This window comes from Mirounga angustirostris, unplaced genomic scaffold, assembly GCF_029215605.1.
Source record: "Mirounga angustirostris isolate CCGP_5_RB_7025 unplaced genomic scaffold, mMirAng1.0.hap1 SCAF_6, whole genome shotgun sequence".
Lineage (NCBI taxonomy): Eukaryota > Metazoa > Chordata > Mammalia > Carnivora > Phocidae > Mirounga > Mirounga angustirostris.
This window is the reverse complement of record NW_026991714.1, coordinates 46223242-46244133: the sequence shown is the minus strand read 5'-3', so window position 1 is coordinate 46244133 and position 20892 is coordinate 46223242. Positions and strand designations below refer to the sequence as shown.

The following is a 20892-nucleotide window of genomic DNA, read 5'->3' as shown; positions in this document are numbered from 1 at the left end:
TCATTTATCAAACATTTATTATTTACTGTATTCTAGACATTGTGCTAAGTGCTGATACAGTGTGAAAATGTAATAGACATAGAATTAATAGTTTGACAGTAATGACAGACATTGAACCAAAAATAACAGTTAACATTTTTTTTGAATGGGTACGCTGTGCCAGGCAATGTTCTGAACACTTTGCATATACTATCACACATACACTTCACATATACTATTGAATCCCCATACAACCTCACGTGTTAAATACAGTTCTTATTCTCATAGTATAGATGAGGAAGCTGAGACATAGAAAAGTTGGCATCTTGCCTAAGGTTTCACAAGTAGTTACTGAAAGAAGAGACCCCAAAACTGTTGTCTGGCTCTAGAGCCCTTATTCTTAGTTACTGTTCTATACTGCCTCGTAATTAATCAACAGGGAACCAACCTAACTGGGGATCAGAAGGAGGAAGTGACATTGAAGAAGATACTGAAATATGAGCAGGAATAAGTTAAGGGGAAGACAGAAAATGGGTGTCCTTCCAGAAAGAAGGCATAACATATACAAAGTCTCAAATGGAGAAAGAACACAGCAGCTAGAAGGCTGGCATGACCAGAATTTGAAGAACAAGGTTAGGAGAGATGGACAGAGAATTAAAGGACCAGCAAAGGTAAGATCTTATAAGGTCTCTGGGACCCATACATTAAGAATGCTGAAATATGGCCTCAGCTGAAGAGTGGTTTAATCAAAAATTAATTTCCGAGATCTCAATCTGGCTACAGTGGAGAGAACTATAATTAGAAGGTTAGAAGGGATTCAGAAAGTCCAGTGAGACACTGCTGTAATCTGTATAACAGATTATGGTAACTCTGCCTGGAATGGTGTCAAAAAGGATCAAGTGAATGGATCCCAGGACATTTTGTAGATAGAATCTTTAGGACTTGATGTTTTGGGAGTAAAACTTAAGGAGGAGGAGAAGGAGTCAGGGATGACATCCATTTTTTCTGACTTGAACAACAGGTAGATGGTGATTCCTTTTACTGAGACAGAGATCACTGGAGGAGGAAGATATTTTCGGGAAAAGATAATGAACTCAGTTATATACACATTGTCATAGAGTGACTGCTAGACATTTGTGTCAGCAAGAAGTAGATACTTGGATAGAAGGGCCTGGAGTTCTTGATGGGGGACCCTGGCTAAAAATAAAAACTTGGAAACTATTTGTACATAGATAGTATCTGAAATTTGGAAATGCATAAGATCACCTAAGATGTGCATGGTAACAGAACAAAGTCTAGAGCTTGAAAAACTAAAATGTAATAGTCAAGTAGAGAAGGAGGAACCAGCAAAGTCAACCGGAAGTGAGAGACTGGGAAGGCAAGATATAAATAAGGGGTGTGGGTGTCACAAAAGCCAAAGGAAGAGAATTTTTAAAAATTATCATGGCCAAGATGTCAAATGCACAGAAGCAAGAAAGATAAAGTCTAGAAAGTGCCTCTCGGACTTCATAAGGAAGCCATTTGGTGAATTCAGTGAGTAGTTTCATTGGTGTTGTAGAGGTGAAATTTGGAACACAGTGGCAGAAGGAGTGAGTGGGAGTGAGGAAATCAGATATTAAATATATAAAAGGAAGAGAAGAGATTGTAAGAGATTTTTGAGGAGGCAGTGAGCAGGGATCTAGAGTCAAATTATTGGCCTTTGGAAGGTAGAAGAATGCTTCCATCTTCTGTTGTAACAATAGGAAGGAAGTGAAAGTGAGAGAGGGCTGTTATGGACTGAATATCCCTCCTTCTCTCCCTCCCCAATTTGTATACCCAAGCCCTGACCCCCACTGTGGCTATATTTGGAGATGGCACCCTTAAGGAAGTAATTAAGGCTCAATGAGGTTGTAGGGTAGGGCCCTGATCTTATAGGATCATTGTCCTTGTAAGAAGAGAAACAAGAGAGCATCCTTGTTTTTCTGGCCATGTGTGCTCAGTGAAAAGGCCTTATGAGTACAAAATAGCTGGAATACAAGCCAGCAGGAGCCTTCACCAGAAACCAGACCCTGCTGGAACCTTGATTTTGGACTTTCCAGCCTCCAGACAGTGAAAAAATACATTTCTGTTGCTTAAGTCATGCACCCTCTGGCATTTTGTTATGGCAGCCTGAGCCTACTAAGCCAAGGGTCATCTGACATCTGAGGAGAGGGATGAAGGTGTGAGAGAGTCTCTAGGGAACAGAGACAAGAGGAGGAACCCCAGGCAGAATGGAAGGCCCAGTTCAAGATGGTACCTATGAATTTATAATGATACTGATATTCCTGACTCCATGAGTTCCCCCAGCCATGGTTAGCCACCTAGGTGCAGGTATGGTCAGAAATGGAATTTAGTGAGAAGCAATAGAGCAAAACAGCTAAGTTTAAAACCTCTAGAATCAGACTACCTAAGTTATAGTCCTGATATGTATTTACGAGATCTGTAACTTTGGGCATGCAACTTAATCTCACTAGGCCTCAGCCTTTTCATCTGTAAAAGAGGTATCAAGTGGTACCAAGACCTGGGGTTATTGAGATAATTAAGTGAAATTGCATATGTAAAAACTTGATACCTACTAGGGTTAGGGTATCAAGTGGACAATATGTTGTGTTGTTAGACGCAGAGTTGAGCTTTTACTGAGCAAGAGCAATAAGAAGACTAAGAGAGGTGATGGAAATGTTGTTCCACGAGAAGTAAAGCTGGATGTGAAGGAGAGTGAAGACAAGAGAGCTGAAAACCCATGGGTCAGCAGACTGAAGGTCAAAGTCCAAAAGAAGCAGGCACTGTTGTAGTGGGAGATAACAAACAGTATGGTTTTAAGTGAAAACAATTTAAATTATTTCTCCCCAAAATGAATTTTCTAATATGTAAGTATGGGTTCCTGACCATAATTGGGAGTTCAAGGTATCATTAACCTGTGAATGAGGAAACACCCTTCTTTTTTTTTCATATGCTAAGTATGCTTAATTTTTTTATTGTTATGTTAATCCCCATACATTATATCATTAGTTTTAGATGTAGTGTTCCATGATTCATTGTTTGTGCATAACACCCAGTGCTCCATGCAGAACGTGCCCTCCTTAATGCCCATCACCAGGTTAACCCATCCTCCCACCCCCCTCCCCTCTACAACCCTCAGTTTGTTTTTCAGAGTCCATCGTCTCTCATGGTTCGTCTACCCCTCCAATTTCCCCCGCTTCATTCTTCCCCTCTTGCCATCTTCTTTTTTTTTTTTTCCTTAACATATATTGCATTATTTGGAGGAAACACCCTTCTGAACTTCAGTCCTTAAGGGTAAACTCTAGTGGTTGCTGCTTCTACCTTGAGAGGTAGAGGTATTTTTGCTGTGCATTAGGAAGAAGCAACTGACGAAAAAACACCAAATATTTATTTACCGACTACCATGACTATAGATGGGTCCAGGGAGACCAAGATCTATAAGAAATGACTGTTTCCCTACAACATCTATAATAAATTTATAGGATGGGGGTGAAGATAGAGACATATAAAGATAACTAATACAAGGCAACTTACGGACTTGCTATAATTGGGGCTTTTGATCACATAAAGCAGAAAAAATTAAGTCTGCCTTGGGAATCAGAAAAAAATAATCAACACTTTTATTTTCAACATTTATTCTACTGTACTTTACAGATTAGAATGTGTGCTCTCACAATCATCATACTCGTTTATTTCTTCCTGAGAATTCATAAAACACTGTTTCTGTTTTGGTCAGACTTACTCGTTAAAAAAAACTTGAAGATGTACCATTTGAATGGTTTCCTATGAAAGGAGAGGGGAAATGGGAGCAAGAAATGGGCATAAAAATGAATGAATACATGAATGAATATTTTAATAAATAAAAGTAAAGATGGGTCTTGTTCAGGCCAATGATGATAGTGAGATATGAACTAAGGAATGCAATTAATATAACACTCGATTATATTAAGACTGAGGTCTTAAAACAACATCAAAAACAAAAGCAACACATAAAAAAGGCAAAATCTCTTTTACTATCACATGTTACTCATTGTGCTAAGCACTAGGAATACAAAGATAAAAACGTTTCAAATGTCTGTTCCACAAACACCAAACATTGCTGGACACCAATACTCCTTAACATATCACACCAAAAAAGGATATTCATGATGCTAAATAAAAGTCTTGAAGGGAGAAATTTTTCATGAAATGTCAAATTTCAGCTATTTCCAAAATGAGCTAGAATTTTGTATGTGTATCCCACATGTAAAGGAAATCTTTTATAATGATTGTTCACCATTTCCAATTTAATATTCTCAAAACAGATGTATGTCACAAAACTAAAACTCATCATTTGTGGTAGACATCCAATGGCTTTTTTTCTCCCCTACACTTGCCTAAATAGTATCTCAACAGCATTTTAGCAAAAAATTAGTATTCATGCAGTGTCTAGCATATATCAAGAACTTAGTTTGAAGAATGAATTAGGTGTAGTGATGGTTTTTAGGAATTATTAAACTCCAAAAATGACTTTTTCTTCTCCAGGGAGTATACCTAATGGTACTGGAGGATGTAACTCAACATGAATTCTACCTCTGAGAACAGAAACTGGTTCCAATCAGGATTACTGGGTAAATTTTTATGAGTAAAAGAGCTATATTTGGTTCTAACTGTATATAAACATAATTTTGGGGATTTAAAATTTTGATTTTTTTTTCACTTTCAAATATGTAGCAGTAAGTACTTTCTCCTGAGGAACTGAAATAATATAAAAACAGGCTTCCTAGAAGATTTGTACTTTATAATCCTACTATGTGATGGGAAGAAAGACAGAGATTAAAAAAAATGCAGTCTCCACACATTGTTCAAGTTAAAAGTACAAAATAAGTCTACTATAATCTAAAACACAGTTTGCCTGCTTTTTCAAGCATACTCTAAGAAATGTTATTGGAACTGAGCTCTTACCATGAACGTTGAGGTTAAAATATTTTTTGGCACTTCCAGCTGTGTTCTCAGCAATACACACATATCTGCCGATATCTGTTATTTGAGTGTTTAGAATCTAAGGGGAAAAAAAGAAGAAATTCCAACTGAAATTTTTAAGAAAGCAACTTTTTATAATGATCATTGTATTTCAGAATAAACAACACATATTCTTTCTGGTTAATACCAGATGAACACAAGACAAATAAACTCTTGTATATAATAGTGCTGATGCTAGCTTTTTTTAGTCGTGTTAATCAAATATTTATTTATAAAGACTTCCAATCAGAAAAGACATTTTAAATATACTTGTTATATGCTGACTACAAAAATTCCCCCAATTATTCTTCCTCTTCCCTATCACACCCCTGACAATGTAACTTTGAAGTTCCTGTCATTAAGAGGTGGAGTAAGATGCGGAATTTATGTTGGCCTTGTGAATGGCTTTGACCAACACAGTGTGATGAAAAGTGACAATGTGCCATTTCAAACCTAGGCCTAAAGAGATCCAGTGCCTTTCCTCACTCTTTCAGAACTAGGCTACCACCATGTGAGAAAGCCAGGCCTAGCCTGCTGGAGGGTAAGAGAACCACAGGGGGTCAGAATCAGTTATTACAACTGAGGCCCTGGATTTATGCTAAGAGCCCAGCCAAGACCAGCAGACAACTTACTCAATTCACAGCATCCAGACACTTGAGACTGGAAGAATCACCCAACCAGCTAGAAGGCTTATGAACTAAATAAATGCTTATTGTTTTGGAGTACTTTATTTTATGCAGCAATAATTAGCTAATAATACCATTTATATTTATGTTATTAGGCATAATAACATAATTTCATTTCATAATAATGAAATTTCTATCCATCTATATATCTTTTGGCCTGAGACAGAGAAACATTTAAATATTTTGATAGAGGTTGTAGGACATCAAATAGATACAGTCACAATGTTTAGAAGATACTTTGAGAATTCAAGGGCATTTACAGGCACTGGATCTGGCTCTTGTGTGTGTGTGTGTGTGTGTGTGTGTGTGTGTGTGTGTTTAAAGACAAGAACTCCATAAGATATGTCCTGTGTTGGATACATTGATAGTTATGCTTAGATTCTTGGGCCCATAGAATATCATTTATGTGGTCAATATTAAGTTGTATCCTAACAAAAGAGTTGGTGTTATTTCTATAAATACATAACCTTCTTTTAAGACATCTGAAAAGAAAAATATAGACATGGCCATTAGTGAACAACAATTTGGGATATTTATGTGGTTTCCATTATTTATTATCAATTCTTTACTAAAACAGGGGACATTTTAATCTACAGGGAACCTAATACCACCTAGGAGTTTACCATCAGAAATATGCAGTGGCAAGGATTATACTAATAATGTGGCTTTTATCACACAGACCACCTTGTAGCAAATTTAGGAGTATGCATGTGTTGAATGTACAATTTTTGTTAAGAATTCACACAAAAGTGCTAGTAGTGGTCACCTCTGAAAGACAAATACCATATGATTTCACTCATATGTGGAATTTAAGAAACAAAACAAATGATCACAGGGGAAAAAAAGACAGGCAAACCAAGAAACAGACTTAACTAACTATAGAGAACGAACTGATGGTCACCAGAAGGAAGGGTGGTAGGGGGATGGATGAAACAGATGATGGGGATGCGTGCACTTGAGATGGGCACTGGGTGATGTATGGAAGTGTTGAATCACTATATTGTATGCCCCAAACTAATATAACACTGTCTGTTAACCAACCGGAATTTAAATAAAAACTTAAAAAAAAAAAACCCAGTGGTCACCTCTGGTAGGGGGTATAGAATAAAGAATTTTATTTTCTATTCTTCTTATGGTTAGTTATTTTTACAAATATAATATTTATAAACCAATAAAAATTACTTTTAAAAGTAAAAAAGACTTAGGAAATACAAAGTCAAATAGCTATTTGAAAATAAGATTTTTTACTTTTACCTGCAGAATTCTTCCATTAGATAGAAACTTATGATGTCCATCTTCTAGCAAAGGCTGCCCATCCTTTTGCCAGGAATTCCTTGGTGCTGGGCTGCCACTGGATAAACACTCCATCAGTGTGCTCTTATTCACCAGCACAGTGACCTCTTCAGGGAGATCACTATTTGCTCCCTTAATAACTGGAGGCACTAATAGATGATTGCAACAAAGAGATAATGACAGGAAATAAGGTCTTTTCTCAGTTATTCTAGTTTTCTGACAGCTTTAAAAAGCATGGGATAATAATAGAAGAGCAAAGTTGAAGAAGAAACCAAGATTATTGAATAACATTTTACACTAATAAATTAGGGTGGTGATAAAAATTGTGTGAACTTGGGTTTCCCTTCCCTGGACTCACCCCTTCCACAATCTCAAACCTTCCCCAATTTATCTGACCTTGTTTCTCTCTCATGGTTTGAACTATGCCTTCTGGGTTTTCAACCATACATGTAAGTAGCATCTGCATGCATGAATATTTAAGTCTATTCGGTCATCTAGAGAAGCCGGATAATTTACATCTTTAAAGTATATTTGGAATGTACAGATTTGGTCTCATTTGCAAGGCAATTGTCTGCGCTACTTAAATGTGTTTCCCCAGCCCCAGTATCAGTGGTATCAGCATCACCTGGGAGCTTGGTTAGAGATGCAAATTTTGGGTCCCACTCGGATCTCCTCATTGGGCATCTCTAGAGGGCCCAAGAAATTTGTGTTTTAACAAGTGATCCTTATGTACACTAAAGTCTGAGGAATCACATTCTAGATTTTCCTACATATGTTCACTTTCATTTAAAATGATACCATAGAATCCAGGTACATATCTATCTTCTGTTAGACTAGTCAGTTAGGAAAAATCATGTTACCCATAAAATTTTTTAAAATGGAAATGTTATATAAACTAGAAACATATGTGTTGGCTGCTGTTATAAATGTAGAAATTCATTTTCAAAGTGAATATTCATTTTATTTTATTTGGAAAGCTTAGCTATTCTGTTTCACTCTCTTAAAATGTACCATATCTTTAGCAATCAGCAAAGATTATATATTTAATGTAGATGCAGTCTTGTGGTATTTGGGTCTTTCAAAAACTAAACTGGAAGTCTGTAAAGAAAACAATCAAGGCTACAAGGTACATAATAGAATTTCAATGTTATTTTGGATGCAAATTTTCACAAAGTTATATGATTTTTTACTATACTCTAGGTAACACAAAATATAACTTGACCTGCAGATTAGTAAATAATAAACTTGAACTTCAGACTAAATGAGCCCTATCACTAACCTCAATACCATGAAAACTAATCAAAGATGAAATGTTTGGACATAAAGATTCGATGTTTTCCTCAACTTCTGCCTGGAGCTGAACCATTAGGAGGGACCAGGAGGTGGTCTACAGGTCCAAGGTCTGACCTGTACAGACCTCTACCAAAGCTCTTTGGTCTGACCTGCCCTCCAGCTGCCATGCCCCATCAGCTGGCTTACACCACTCAGAATTGTTCTCAGTACAGAACTGTGGAGTGGCACATAGGAGGTGAGCATCAAACACTGTGAAACATCCCTAATGTAGACAGATTTCTGGGTCCAGTGCATTTTTCTTGTTTTGTTCCACCTTTTTAAACTCATCTCCAACATGCTTTCCAACTTCCTCTTAATTAACATAGCCTGAAGGGATGAAATCTACCTTTAACTACCCAATCCCTAAGTCCCATTTCAATTTAATTGACTCCCAGTCCTTCCCAAACCATATTATCTTGCTTCTTTATTAGATCCTTCTACTCTGTCCTAAACTAAACTCTTTCTAAACTTAAGTCAAATTAAGTCATATGGTCTAGGATGTTCTTGGTGATGTTAGCACTGATTTTAATTAATCGTCTTCTCTTCCCTTTTTCTTTTCCTTATCACTATCTTATAGACTTTAAAATCTATGTTGATGATCCATCCCACTCTAATTAGTTTCATCTCTACTCCATGTCAGTCAGCCCTAGACAGGGACCTTGGACCATTGGACCATTCAACCATTCAACATTAACATCTCTTTCTTCTGCAAGTTATAAGCTCCCTGAAGAAGGACTGATGTCTACACTGTATTAACTGCTGTATCCTCAGTGCCTAGCACAAGTTCCTGGCATATACTTTAGTAATCAATAGATTATTTGTCAAATATATGATTTTTGAACTCTAGTGTTTTCTTTCTTCTACCTCTTTTCAGGTTTCCTTCATAAGCTGCTCTTTGTCTGCACTGAAAACTCTAGCCCTTCTACTCCTTCCCCACTTATAATCAGCCCATCAGCCTCTTTCATCATTTTTCCTCTTGCCCTGCCCAAACCTCACAGGGGTCATTTTGGTGACGCTCTTTCTTGCTGCACATTCTATGGTCTTTCACCCTCCAGCGCTTCCACAATATATACCTGGTTACCTTGTGGCACGACCCCCACCCCACCCAGACAGAGCACACTATTTTTTCTACCTCTGCCTCCTGGTTACTGGGAATGCTGTAGAAGGAAGGGTGGCTTCAGAAAGGAGTAACTGAGCCAAATGGCTCCAACTTCAACAGCTAACTGTTTATCACATCCTCCATGGTGGTAATCACTAAACTTTCCTGTTTTCCACAGGCCCAACCACCCCTATCACTGTTTGTCTTGCTCTTATACTTAATGAAAAGGACTAGATACATTTGATATACATTTCCACATTTCCCTCCTAACCATTTTGATGAATGGCAATTCATTGCCACGAAAGGCTAATTACCCTTCTTAGTTCCTTGATTGCATTTTTCACCTGTTCTAGGACCTTAATCCATGAATTCCTGCACCTCCCCTGTTCCTTCCCCAACTTGAAAATTTAATTTGTCCCCTTCTGGTGGATCATTTCCTTTGGTCTGTAAGCAAGCTCAAATCTTTCTTAAATATGTTTCCTCAAGCTGTCTATCCTAAAACTCTACTCCATCTCTTCTGTCCTCTGCAAAATGTCTTAAGGGTTTCCTTTTCTACCTGATTAGTTGCTCCAGATTTATCCTTTTGTCCTGTGGCTTTGTACCACACCACAGTATCTAAATTGATCTTTTGAATTTTATCAATGATTTCTCAGTTTAAAGCCAATGGACTTTTTCAGTTTTTATTTTCTTAAATTTGCTTTAGCATCCAAAACTAGATCCACTTCCTTTTTTTTAAAGAAATGCTAATATTTTATTGCTTCTCCTTCAAATTTTCTTTTCTTTTTATTTTTTTAAATTTTATTATGTTTTGTTAATCACCATACATTACATCATTAGTTTTTGATGTAGTGTTCCATGATTCATTGTTTGTATATAACACCCAGTGCTCCATTCAATATGTGCCCTCCTTAATACCCATCACTGGGCTAGTCTATCCCCCCACCCCCTCCCCTCTAAAACTCTCAATTTGTTTCTCAGAGTCCATAGTCTCTCATGGTTCGTCTCCCCCTCCGATTTCCCCCCCTTCATTTTTCCCTCGCTACTTTTTTTTTTTTTTAACATATAATGTATTATTTGTTTCAGAGGTACAGGTCTGTGACTCATCAGTCTTTAGATCCACTTCTTGATAGCCTTTTCCGTGCTTTGGATTCTGTGACAAAGAATAGTATGTAGTTTACTGCTTTTCATGAAATTCTCAGATTGTTTCTCTTCTGTTTTCCTTTCCCTTTCTCCTATTTATTAACAATCCCACCATGAACTTTTGTTCTACTTTATAATCCTTACTGTTGGAAATCTCATGCCCTTGAATATCACCTATTTGTGGATAACTCTCAAATCTACATTCTTAGTTCAGCCTCTCTCCTGTGTTGAAGTTCCTGATTTTCAATGGCCCCTCCAATATTATTCCTAAGTATCTTGTAACATGCCGAATTCAACATGTCCAGAACAAAACTGACTTCTTTTTTCCCAAATAATGTTTTCCTAGGTCTTCTATTTTTATTATTCTTGCCACTATTTTCTTAATCACTCAGAATAAAAATCTCAATGTCATCTCATGCTCTGAGACAAGTGCCTAATATTTCATATTACTTCATAACTTCCTCTGGAAACTCTTTCATGCTGACTGCTTCCTATACATTCCCACTGCTACTTCTCTAGATCAATCTCTTCTAATGGAGGCAACTATTTGTTTCAACTTCCAGCAACATCACCTCTCTTTGCCCTTCAAGGTACAATACTTCTTCCACTCTCAGTCCATGCATTCAGGTGGAGAACAATGTGGTCGAAGTGTAGGCACAGAAATTAGGCCTTAAACAGGCCACTTAGCTTCTATAATTGGTTCAGGGATAGAACTGTGGTTCATGCTTGGCCAATTAAAGCCATGAAAATCCAATTCTAGGACTTCAATTGTAAACACTAAGAAAAGCTTTCATTTGGATATGAAATTATAAGGATGTAAGACTAGAGCCGCTGGGGTCCCCCTTGTCATTCAAGGGGATCCCCCACCTGAGAGTGTTGCTAATAATAGAGAAAAAACCAAGAGAAAGAGGAAGGTTAAGTCTGCTTGGCCTCTTTGAGCCACAGAAGTCAGATATGACTATAGCCAGCTCTACCGTGGGACTCTTCGGGTTCATGAGTCAATGGATTCTCTTTTTTTTTAGTTTAAGCCAGTTTGCTATCTGATATTTCAAGAGACCTAACTCATGAGCTCTCAATTTGCATAAGATGATTAATTCCTCAGTGGAACTATCACTTTCTGATTATCCTTATAGCTTTAAAGTGCTTAATGCAACATCTTGCAAACATTAGTTCCTCAAAAAAATTTCTTTGAATGAAAGAATGCATGACAAACAAATGAAGAACTCACAGAGTACACGAAGGTCATACTGAAGAGCATCTTCTCCTGCTTCATTCACAGCCACACACGTGTATCTCCCCGCATCTTCTACTTTGACCCGGGGAATCTGCAACACTCGCCCTCCTGAAAACATAGCCCCATATGTTCACTTCTCTAAATCCTACTGGTCATAAACAGAGATTAATTTTTCAGGTCTAATGACTTCCTTACATTTGCTTTCAGGGTTCTTATTTCATCTAATGGTTCAGTTTTAATCCCACATACCATTTGTATAACAAACACTGCATTATTGAAAAATAATCCAATATGTGAATCAGATCTCCTGAGAGATAAGTAGCTCATGTAGATTTTTCACAAGAGGGTAAGGTTGCTCCATGCCCCTCATCATATTCCATGCGGAAATGTTATTATGCAGTGACTTCTTGATTTTACAGTTTTGAATACATGTAAAAGAAGCTTACAATGTTTGATGCACGTATAGGTTTGAGAAAGCAATAGCCAGGGATGCAAAAGGTATAAAGTATATTATTAATACATACAATTTTAAAAGAATAACTCTGAATATTTTTAAAACTTTTCACGTTGATATAATTTCAAACTCAGAGTTTCAATAACTGTATAAAAATTTTCACCTATGTTTACCAATTGTTTATATTTCACTCCACTTGTTTTATCTCTTATATATATATTCACTTGTTTTATCTCATATATAAATTTACATATTTATTTATTTATATATGAAATCTTTTTCTGAACTATTTGAGAGTAAGTTGGAAACACAGTGCCGCTTTACCCCTAAATATTCATAAATCTGTAATTTCGTAAGGACAAAAATAATCCCTTACATAACTATAGTACAGTGATCAAAATCAGGAAATTTAAAATCAACACAAAATTACTAATGAATTCATAGTCCATATTCGAATTTCATTATTGTTACAATCTTTTATAAATTTTTTTCCCCAAGTCTAGATCCAATTTTGGATCACATATCACAACATTTAGTTGTCATTTGTATTTGGTTACTTTAAAAAAAATTTTTTTCAAGATATCTTGTATTTAATTGAAATCAAATTTATACACCATGAAATATGCTGACCTTAGGCGTATAACTTGGTAAATTTTGACAAGCCCATTTTATATTTGTTCAAATTAAGTAGAAGCCTTGAAAAGATTATGATTCCACAATAATTTAAACATCTCCTTCTCTACCAATAAACCATGTGACAACTAAAATATTTGAAACTAATAATCATAACTATTGATTTATGATAAATGTATTTAATAAAGTGAATAGTAACTATTTGCAAATATATTTTAGAATCTATCATTAATAATGTGTAGAAACCAAACTGATGATCTCATCACACTATTAGAGAAATGGAGCCTCATGGAAGCCAAAGGACTTCTTCTTTTTTTTTTTTTTTAAGATTTTATTTATTTATTTGAGAGAGAGCATGAGAGGGGAGAGGGTCAGAGGTGAGAAGCAGACTCCCCGCTGAGCAGGGAGCCCAATGCGGGACTCAATCCTGGGACTCCAGGATCATGAGCTGAGCTGAAGGCAGACGCTTAACCGACTGAGCCACCCAGGCACCCAACCAAAGGACTTCTTAAGCTGATAGAATGATCCTGTAGTAGAACTGAAAATTACCTAAGGTATTCCAGCCTAATTGTCAAATTCTCAGCCTAGACTCTTCTGGCTCGAAGCTACACAGATACCAGTGGCATTTGGCAGCCTGTGTCAGTTAAATTACATGGCCAGAAAGCTGATCAATTCAACAATCATCTAATAAATGGGGAGAAACACATTTGGCAGAGGCTCCGGTTTTCACACTGTTCATAGCGATCTTTACCTGGTAGAATCAACACCCTATCACTGGAGGTCAGAGGATGGCCATCTTTGTACCATGTCAGGGTAGGAGGAGGTGCAGCATTTGTTTCACAGTAAAGAGAAATGGGATTGTTGATGATCACATCCTTAGCTTCACCACTCCTGCCAGAATCCAGCATGTTTCCCATTTCCCAGAGTTTCTGAAAACTTGGAGGAACTATGGAGGAAAGACATGACGTTTCAGACACATGTAAATGCTAGGATTAATTAAACAAAGGTCTTGGCTGTATTTTCACAGAATGATTAGTAAATGTAATAAATTAGACACTGTGAAAATATTTTCAAGTACTTATATACCTACTAACTCTAGCCCTGAGCCAAACAATGTAGTAGACAGAAGTCAGCATTGGTTTTCATGTAGAAGAACAAGAAATATGGGGCTCAAAATGCCATGTTCATGCTTTGCTCTCCCTGTTAAAGGTCTCTAGCACTTAGAAGATGAAGGGGTCTATTCTCAGGGATGAGCCTACTCTAATATGCATGGCTAAGAAATATGATCATAGCAGGAAAAACTAAATTTTGAGGAACCTTTCAAAAATTCGGGCTCAACAGAGAGCATCTGCCAATGACTTGTCTTGAGCCTCTAAGAAGGCTAAAGAAGTTATGCAATCAGGATTAATAACTCCATTTACAAAAACAATAGGACATTCTCAAACATTTCTGAGGGACAAGCATGAACTTCCAAAAAGGCAATTTTCCTGCACATTAAAAACATTAAAAAAGTGCATAACACTTGACCTAAAATTTCCACTATTAGCAACTTATGAAAAACCACAGATGTGTGAAAATTTTATATATAAAGATGTTCAATGAAGCATTACACGAGTAATGAGTACTTGGAAACAACCTAGACGTTCAACAATAGGAGTCTAGTTAAATATATGTTTTAATACTCAATTGATAAAAAAAATACAGTTATTAAAAAGCATGTTTTAAAAAGCATATATAAAAGCACGAAAGCAGCAGTATCAACATTAATACCAGGTACTACTTCTTAAACAGTTTGCTAAGAGTTTTACATACTTTATGTTATTTAGTACTTACCACAATTTTACAAGGCATTAATTTTAAAAGTAAGGAAACCAAGGGTTAAAATATTTAGGTAACTTGCCCAACTCAAAAAGTTTGTAGGAGCTAAATCATCATTTAGTTTCAAGTCTGACCACTTTAAATTCTGTACATTACTATACTTTTTACCTTCCAGGTAAACAATATCAAAAGAATCTTCAAGATAAAATGTTCGGGGAAAGCTAATGTAATGGGGAAAGCTAATGTAATAGAAAAAACTATCATGTGATCCCAACTTGTAAATGAAGTATACTTTACAAAAATATATCAGAAGGAAACAAAAATAGCAGAAGTAACCCAAGTTACACAAGTTCTTCCTTGTGAATTTCTTAAACCCAAGTTTTCAATAATGAATTTTTATTATTGTCAACAGAAAAAAAGGTATTTAAAATAAACCAACTCAAATCTCTTTTTTATTGTTTTGATAGATCATATAAGCTGAATTACACACAATAAGCATATTATTTTACCTTGTATATTCACATCAAAGTCCAGCTCATCTTCACCTGCAATATTAGATGCTACACAAGTATACCGTCCAGTATCTGATATCTGAGCCTCCTTTATTTGAAGTGTATGTCCACTTGCAGCAATAATGACATGATCATCTGATTTAAGGGGCTGTGATTCAATTAAATAATGTTACCTTGAAGTACACTAATAAATCCTCTAAAACATCATACAGTTTATACTTTTTAGGATTTTTTAATAAATAAAAAAATTATATTTGAGATATTCAAGACAACATTAATTGAATTAATTTACTTTGATTAAATTTTTTTGAGTAATCACATTTTTATTTATTGAAAATATGGCTCATATACTTTACATCTGTGCCAGGTACTTCTGGGTGGTACATTTATATACCAAATATATAAATGCATATTTTATCATAAAAAACATTCTTAGGTACCATAACTATTTATCCATGTTGGAAAAAATTATTTTCCGCTGATCCCATAGTGTACTATCATTCTGTAGAAAATACTAGAGTTTCTTAATGAAAGATTGAGGGCATTAACAGTCTGATTTGATCCAAATATCACTATTGTTCATTTAGAAACATCATTACTTCATAAATGGAAAATTTTAACCTATATTTATATTTATATTAATTCATATTACAATGTTTGATTTAAAGTATTACTATACTTAATGGCACATTAACTTACAGATATTTGTATTATGATGTTTTATTAATAATATCACCTTCACTTAATAGGGCATTTCTCATCTTCTAAACATTTCTGTTTACACTAAGTTCCCTCTTATTCCTTGAAGATTTTAATTTTAGCTCCTGGCTCACTGTCATTCCTTCTAATGATACTTCTCTCATAATTCTTGGTGATTTCAACACCCACACGGACATTCATCCAATGCTGTATGCTCTCAGCTCCTTGACCTCCTCTCCTCTAATTTTTTGTCCCCAATCCTCAATCAGCCACTCAACCAGTCATCCTAGGCTTTATAATTACCAAGAACCACATCTCTTTATAATCTCAAGTTCTCACTCTCTGACCACCACCTCCTAACTTTCTAACACTTCCTCTAGCATCCCAATTCCAGTAATTTTTTGGTCCTATGGGAGGACCCATAATCCACAGACCCTGCAATCTGTTCACTGCCACTCACTCTCCTCCTGACCCAGAGAAGGTCTATTATAACAATTGCTCCTTGCATAAACCCTCAACTCCTCTTGCCCTCTTTCCCTTTATTTTATTCTTCTGGCAAAACTCCCACCCTGGTTAATACCAGTCTGTCCATTCTGAGCATCTTCTGGTCTATTCAAGGACATCCTTCCAGCAACTATGTCCTCTTACACCTGTATCATCATCAGTTGATTTCTTTCCACTGGATGATTTCAATCTGCATACACCATACTATAATTTTCCCCACTAAAAAGAAAACTCTTTAGAATGCAGACTACCTCCATATTTTTCTACTCTCCTTTATAGCTGATGGCTTTAAAATATTTGCTACATTTGCTGTTTCTGTTTCCTTCCATTTTTTTTTGAATCTACTCCAATAAGACTTTTACCATCTCTACTTGACCAAATGCCACTGTCAAAGACACCAGCGATATCCATGTTGCTATATTTACTGGTCAATTCTCAGTTTTTATTTTACTTGATCAGTGGCATTAAACACTTGTCTTCATTTTGAAAAACTTTCCTCCCTATCTTTTGGGACACTTCACTCTCTGCCCCACAACCTCTCAATGTAGAAGTCCCCCAGGGCTTAATCCTCAGACCTGTCTTTTTATCTAAACTCACTCTCCTATTGCTCTCATGCAAAATCTTGGACACATCTTTGTCTGACAGTTTTCCCTCACAACCTGCTACCACCTTTGTCCAAGCAACTACCATCTCTTTTCCGGACCACTGAAATAAATTCATATCTGGACCCTCTCTAACTTCTCTCAATACAGAAGCTAATAGAATCCTTTGAAAACCCTAAGTCAGATCATATCACTCATGTGTTCAAAAATTTCCAGTAGCTTCCTATCAGAATAAAGGCCAATTGGTCTACAAGGCAGTGTGATCTGCCTCCCCATTAAGCTTTTGCTCACAACTTCTGTGTTCCATGGATCACCAGCCAAAGTGCCTCAGAGCCTTTGTCCTTGCTATACTCTCTACTTTGGAATATCTTCCCCTCAGGTATTCTGTGTCTGCTTTCTTCATTTTCTTTGAGTTTCTGCTCAAATATCACCTTATCAGTGAGGTCTTCCCTACATAAAAAAGAGATCATACTCCCATGCGTACTATTCCTCTTCCTGAGTTTTCTCCATAACATTTACCCCATCTGGCACATTATATGTTGCACTGGTTTGTTTAGTTTTTGTCTCCCCAAATTTTACACAAGGAGAGATACTTGTCTGTTTCCTTCACGGCTGTATCCCCTGCACCTAAAATAGTGTCCAGCAAATAGTATGTGCTTAATAAATAACTTGGTAATTAATAAATCGTTATTAACATTATATCACTTATATAAAAATAATATAATTTAAATTTTCTATGCTAAAAGAAAAACTTCAGGGCATGCATGAATAAATAAAACTCAAAGATTCTATTAAAACTTATTGTGGCTAACATGGCCAATATGTTCAGTGGATTTTCTCAAAAAACACTGTTTCTCTGGAGTAGTGCTGATTATCTGAAGAATGAAATAACAGAAGAAAGGATATGAAAAATAAACAAAAACTAGTTTGTTTTTTCTTTTTTTTTTTGGTACTCATTTTAGAGAACCAATCCTAAACCCTGAAAAATTTAGCAGTTTAACTAAAGCGTTATAATTGGATTGATTTCAGAGTCTGGATTTGAAACTGTAATTTAACCATTCCTTATGATATTTAAAAAAACTAAACTGTCTCACTCCTAGCACAATTCTAGTCTTTAGCCAATTTTTATGTGTGTATGTGTTTGTGTGTATGTGTGTGCATGTGTAGTAACCAAGAGGAATAAAATAGGTTCTAGGTAAAATTAAAAATAAAATAATAAGATTTCAGAAGAGAACGGAATTAGCTGTTTCCAAGCAAACCCATATAGAATTGATACTGTACAGTGAAGTGTACTTGTAGTCAGAAAAGGAACTGTAAACAGAACATGGTGGGGGTTCCGTATTTTTCCTTTTGCAATGGCTTCCAGATGAAACATGCTTACTTTATAAGAGATGATTTTTTTTTCTAGCTGCCAGTGTTGCAAAATCTCTATGATCTGAAAAAACAAAGCTATATCTTTCTGCATCTTAAATCATAACTCTGACCTGAACTTCTACAGCTGGAATTTAACTAGCCATTTGGTTGATTATGTGTATAACAGGACAAATAGCAGCTTAGTTATGCCACATTTGTATTAAGCACAGTGTTAACAGCAGCCAAAAAAAAAAAAAAAAAAAAAGTCTATTTTGGTATAAAAACACTAGCACATATATCTTTAAAACATGAATGGAAGAAAATAAGTTGAGATGAGAAATAAGGATGTATAGCCTGAAATTCAGATCACATAATTGAAGGATGTGCCTTTTAAAGTTTCTTGTTGCCCCCAGTTAATTGAATTGGGCACTTAATCACCACATTTAGCTATTTTTCTTCCTCTTGGAATATAAAACATGTTACCTTTTATAAAAGAATTAAAGGTGTTTAGAGAAGATTCTGAATAAACTCAGTACCCATGTTATACCTACCATTTTAATCTGGCTTAGCACTGTTTTGTGCTTCTTCTCTACAAAGTTTGCTTACTCTATAAAGCCACAGAATGCAAAAACTGTTCCCCAGGGGGAAGGTGGCTGGATTTTCATACATGATTGCTAATGTCCACAAAAACAATCCTTCATACTTTCCAGTGATGGAATAATGCTAAGATTGTTGAACATGGTTCAAGTTTCTTTGCAGTTTTCTATTCTAGGAGCATGGTTTTGTGCTAGTTATAAGGCGACATTGATTCTCTGAGTTACTTGTGTGTGTTTTTTTCTTTTTTTCTTTTTTTAATTTAATTGACCATGTTTGTTTTTCAGAAACTATTAGCAAAGGAGAAAATGTGTGACTGGCCTGTCCATCCTTGTACCAGCTGAGAGAGGCAGAAGGAATGGCATAAGCTTCACATTCCAAAGTCAGAGTATTGTTGACTTTGATCTTCACTTCTTTAGGGGAAAGACCTGGCCCCAGTAGGTCCCCTTTATTGATGATGGGTGGAACTGCATAAAAAAACAAATATTTGTAGAGTTAAACACTGGTTCTTTTCAATACAGGGAATATCATGGAAATCACACTAAGGATTACTTAAGAAAACAAGGAAATAACTGAGGTATTTGCTATGCTCCCCTTTCACCATGGACCCAAGTTAGCATCTTGTGAAATGGTAATGCTCAGATACAGAATGTGAAGGAAAACAGCTTTCTCCCTTCATCATTTTAATACTGCCAGCGTGGCTATTGTCCTTCACAGAACAGCTACTTTCATTTTTCCAGGTCCCCAGAAACAGTCCAAGCATGACCTATAAAATGCATTTTCTCAGTCATTAAAGGAACTGATTCAAAGAACAAAAGACAATCAGAAGGATGCTCTTCCTTTTTAAAAACAAAACCAAAACGAAAATCCTGAAATGTAGGTCCTATTAATGGTAGTATTCACTTTGCTTTTTATCTATAAGTCAATGTACAGTGGATCAGCTCAAAGTCACTGATGAATCCATCTTAGGCTGTTCAGTAGAACATATATACTTAAAGAACAGTTTTGTGCATGGAAGTATTTTAACTCAGCTCAGGGGGTTTCCAGAAGGAAAAACAGAGAAATATAAGGAAGTGCCACTGACAAGTTGTCCAATAAGAGGTTAATGAGCAGATTGAATGGGCTCTTCACATCTTTAAGCAGTTGAGGACATAGGTACAATGCTTAATATGACTTCCATTTTAATGAAGCAAGCTGCATAAACAACAAACTTAAATGATGTATTGTATGGTGACTACCATAACATAATAAAATCAAATAAAATTAAAAAGAACTTAAATGATGAGTATAAATAATTATGAACCTATAATAAAAAACAAGATTGAAAAAGTTAGAAAACTTGAGGAAAATATGAAATGTAGTGTTCTTTTAGGACTTACTGTAGACCTTTACTTCATAGTGCTTTATCATTTCCCCCGCCTCATTAGTGGCTATACAAGAGTATCTTCCAGCATTGTCCTCCTGTGCATTTAGGATCTGCAGAGTCCTACCTCCTGAAAAATCATGGAACACCAAAGAATCTCTGAAGTCACAGTGGCAACAGAGTATGCAAAAAACACCAGGGTTTTTAGTTCTCACTATTAACATATTTCTTTTTCTATGTGCCAATTGTATAATAGACATTTGACACAAGACAAACTATAATATAGATGGGCACTGCATGGTGGGCAAGGAGTCAGTAAGTCCTCAATGATCCTCTATGATAATGACTTTCATGTTCATCGTGACCCTCCCATACCTCTGTACACACTCTGGCTCAGGTCTTTATTTCACTCTCTTCATAAATAGATCTTCTGCCTTAGTCATCTTCTTCTTCTCATCTACTTGGGCTATCAGTAGAGATTGATCTCGCTAAAACTCAGTTTGTATTATGGTACATTTCTCCTTAAAAATCTTCATTGGTTCTCAATTGAATAAAATATAAAGTCAAAACTTTTTAGT

The 20892-nt window shown here is 36.0% G+C and overlaps 1 protein-coding gene across 2 annotated transcripts in view; it reads right to left on the bottom strand.

The window, feature by feature from the left end:
• The window catches only part of HMCN1 (hemicentin 1), a 482205-nt gene that overhangs the window by 97580 nt on the left and 363733 nt on the right, over window positions 1–20892 (bottom strand). For both annotated transcript variants that reach the window (XM_064594231.1, XM_064594232.1), the window contains exons 51-57: window positions 20331–20444; window positions 19273–19418; window positions 15197–15347; window positions 13621–13815; window positions 11777–11890; window positions 6939–7126; window positions 4942–5038 (exon numbers count right to left, since the gene is read on the bottom strand). In XM_064594231.1, the coding sequence (XP_064450301.1) occupies window positions 4942–5038; window positions 6939–7126; window positions 11777–11890; window positions 13621–13815; window positions 15197–15347; window positions 19273–19418; window positions 20331–20444 (1005 nt within the window). The remainder of the gene's footprint in view (window positions 1–4941; window positions 5039–6938; window positions 7127–11776; window positions 11891–13620; window positions 13816–15196; window positions 15348–19272; window positions 19419–20330; window positions 20445–20892) is intronic.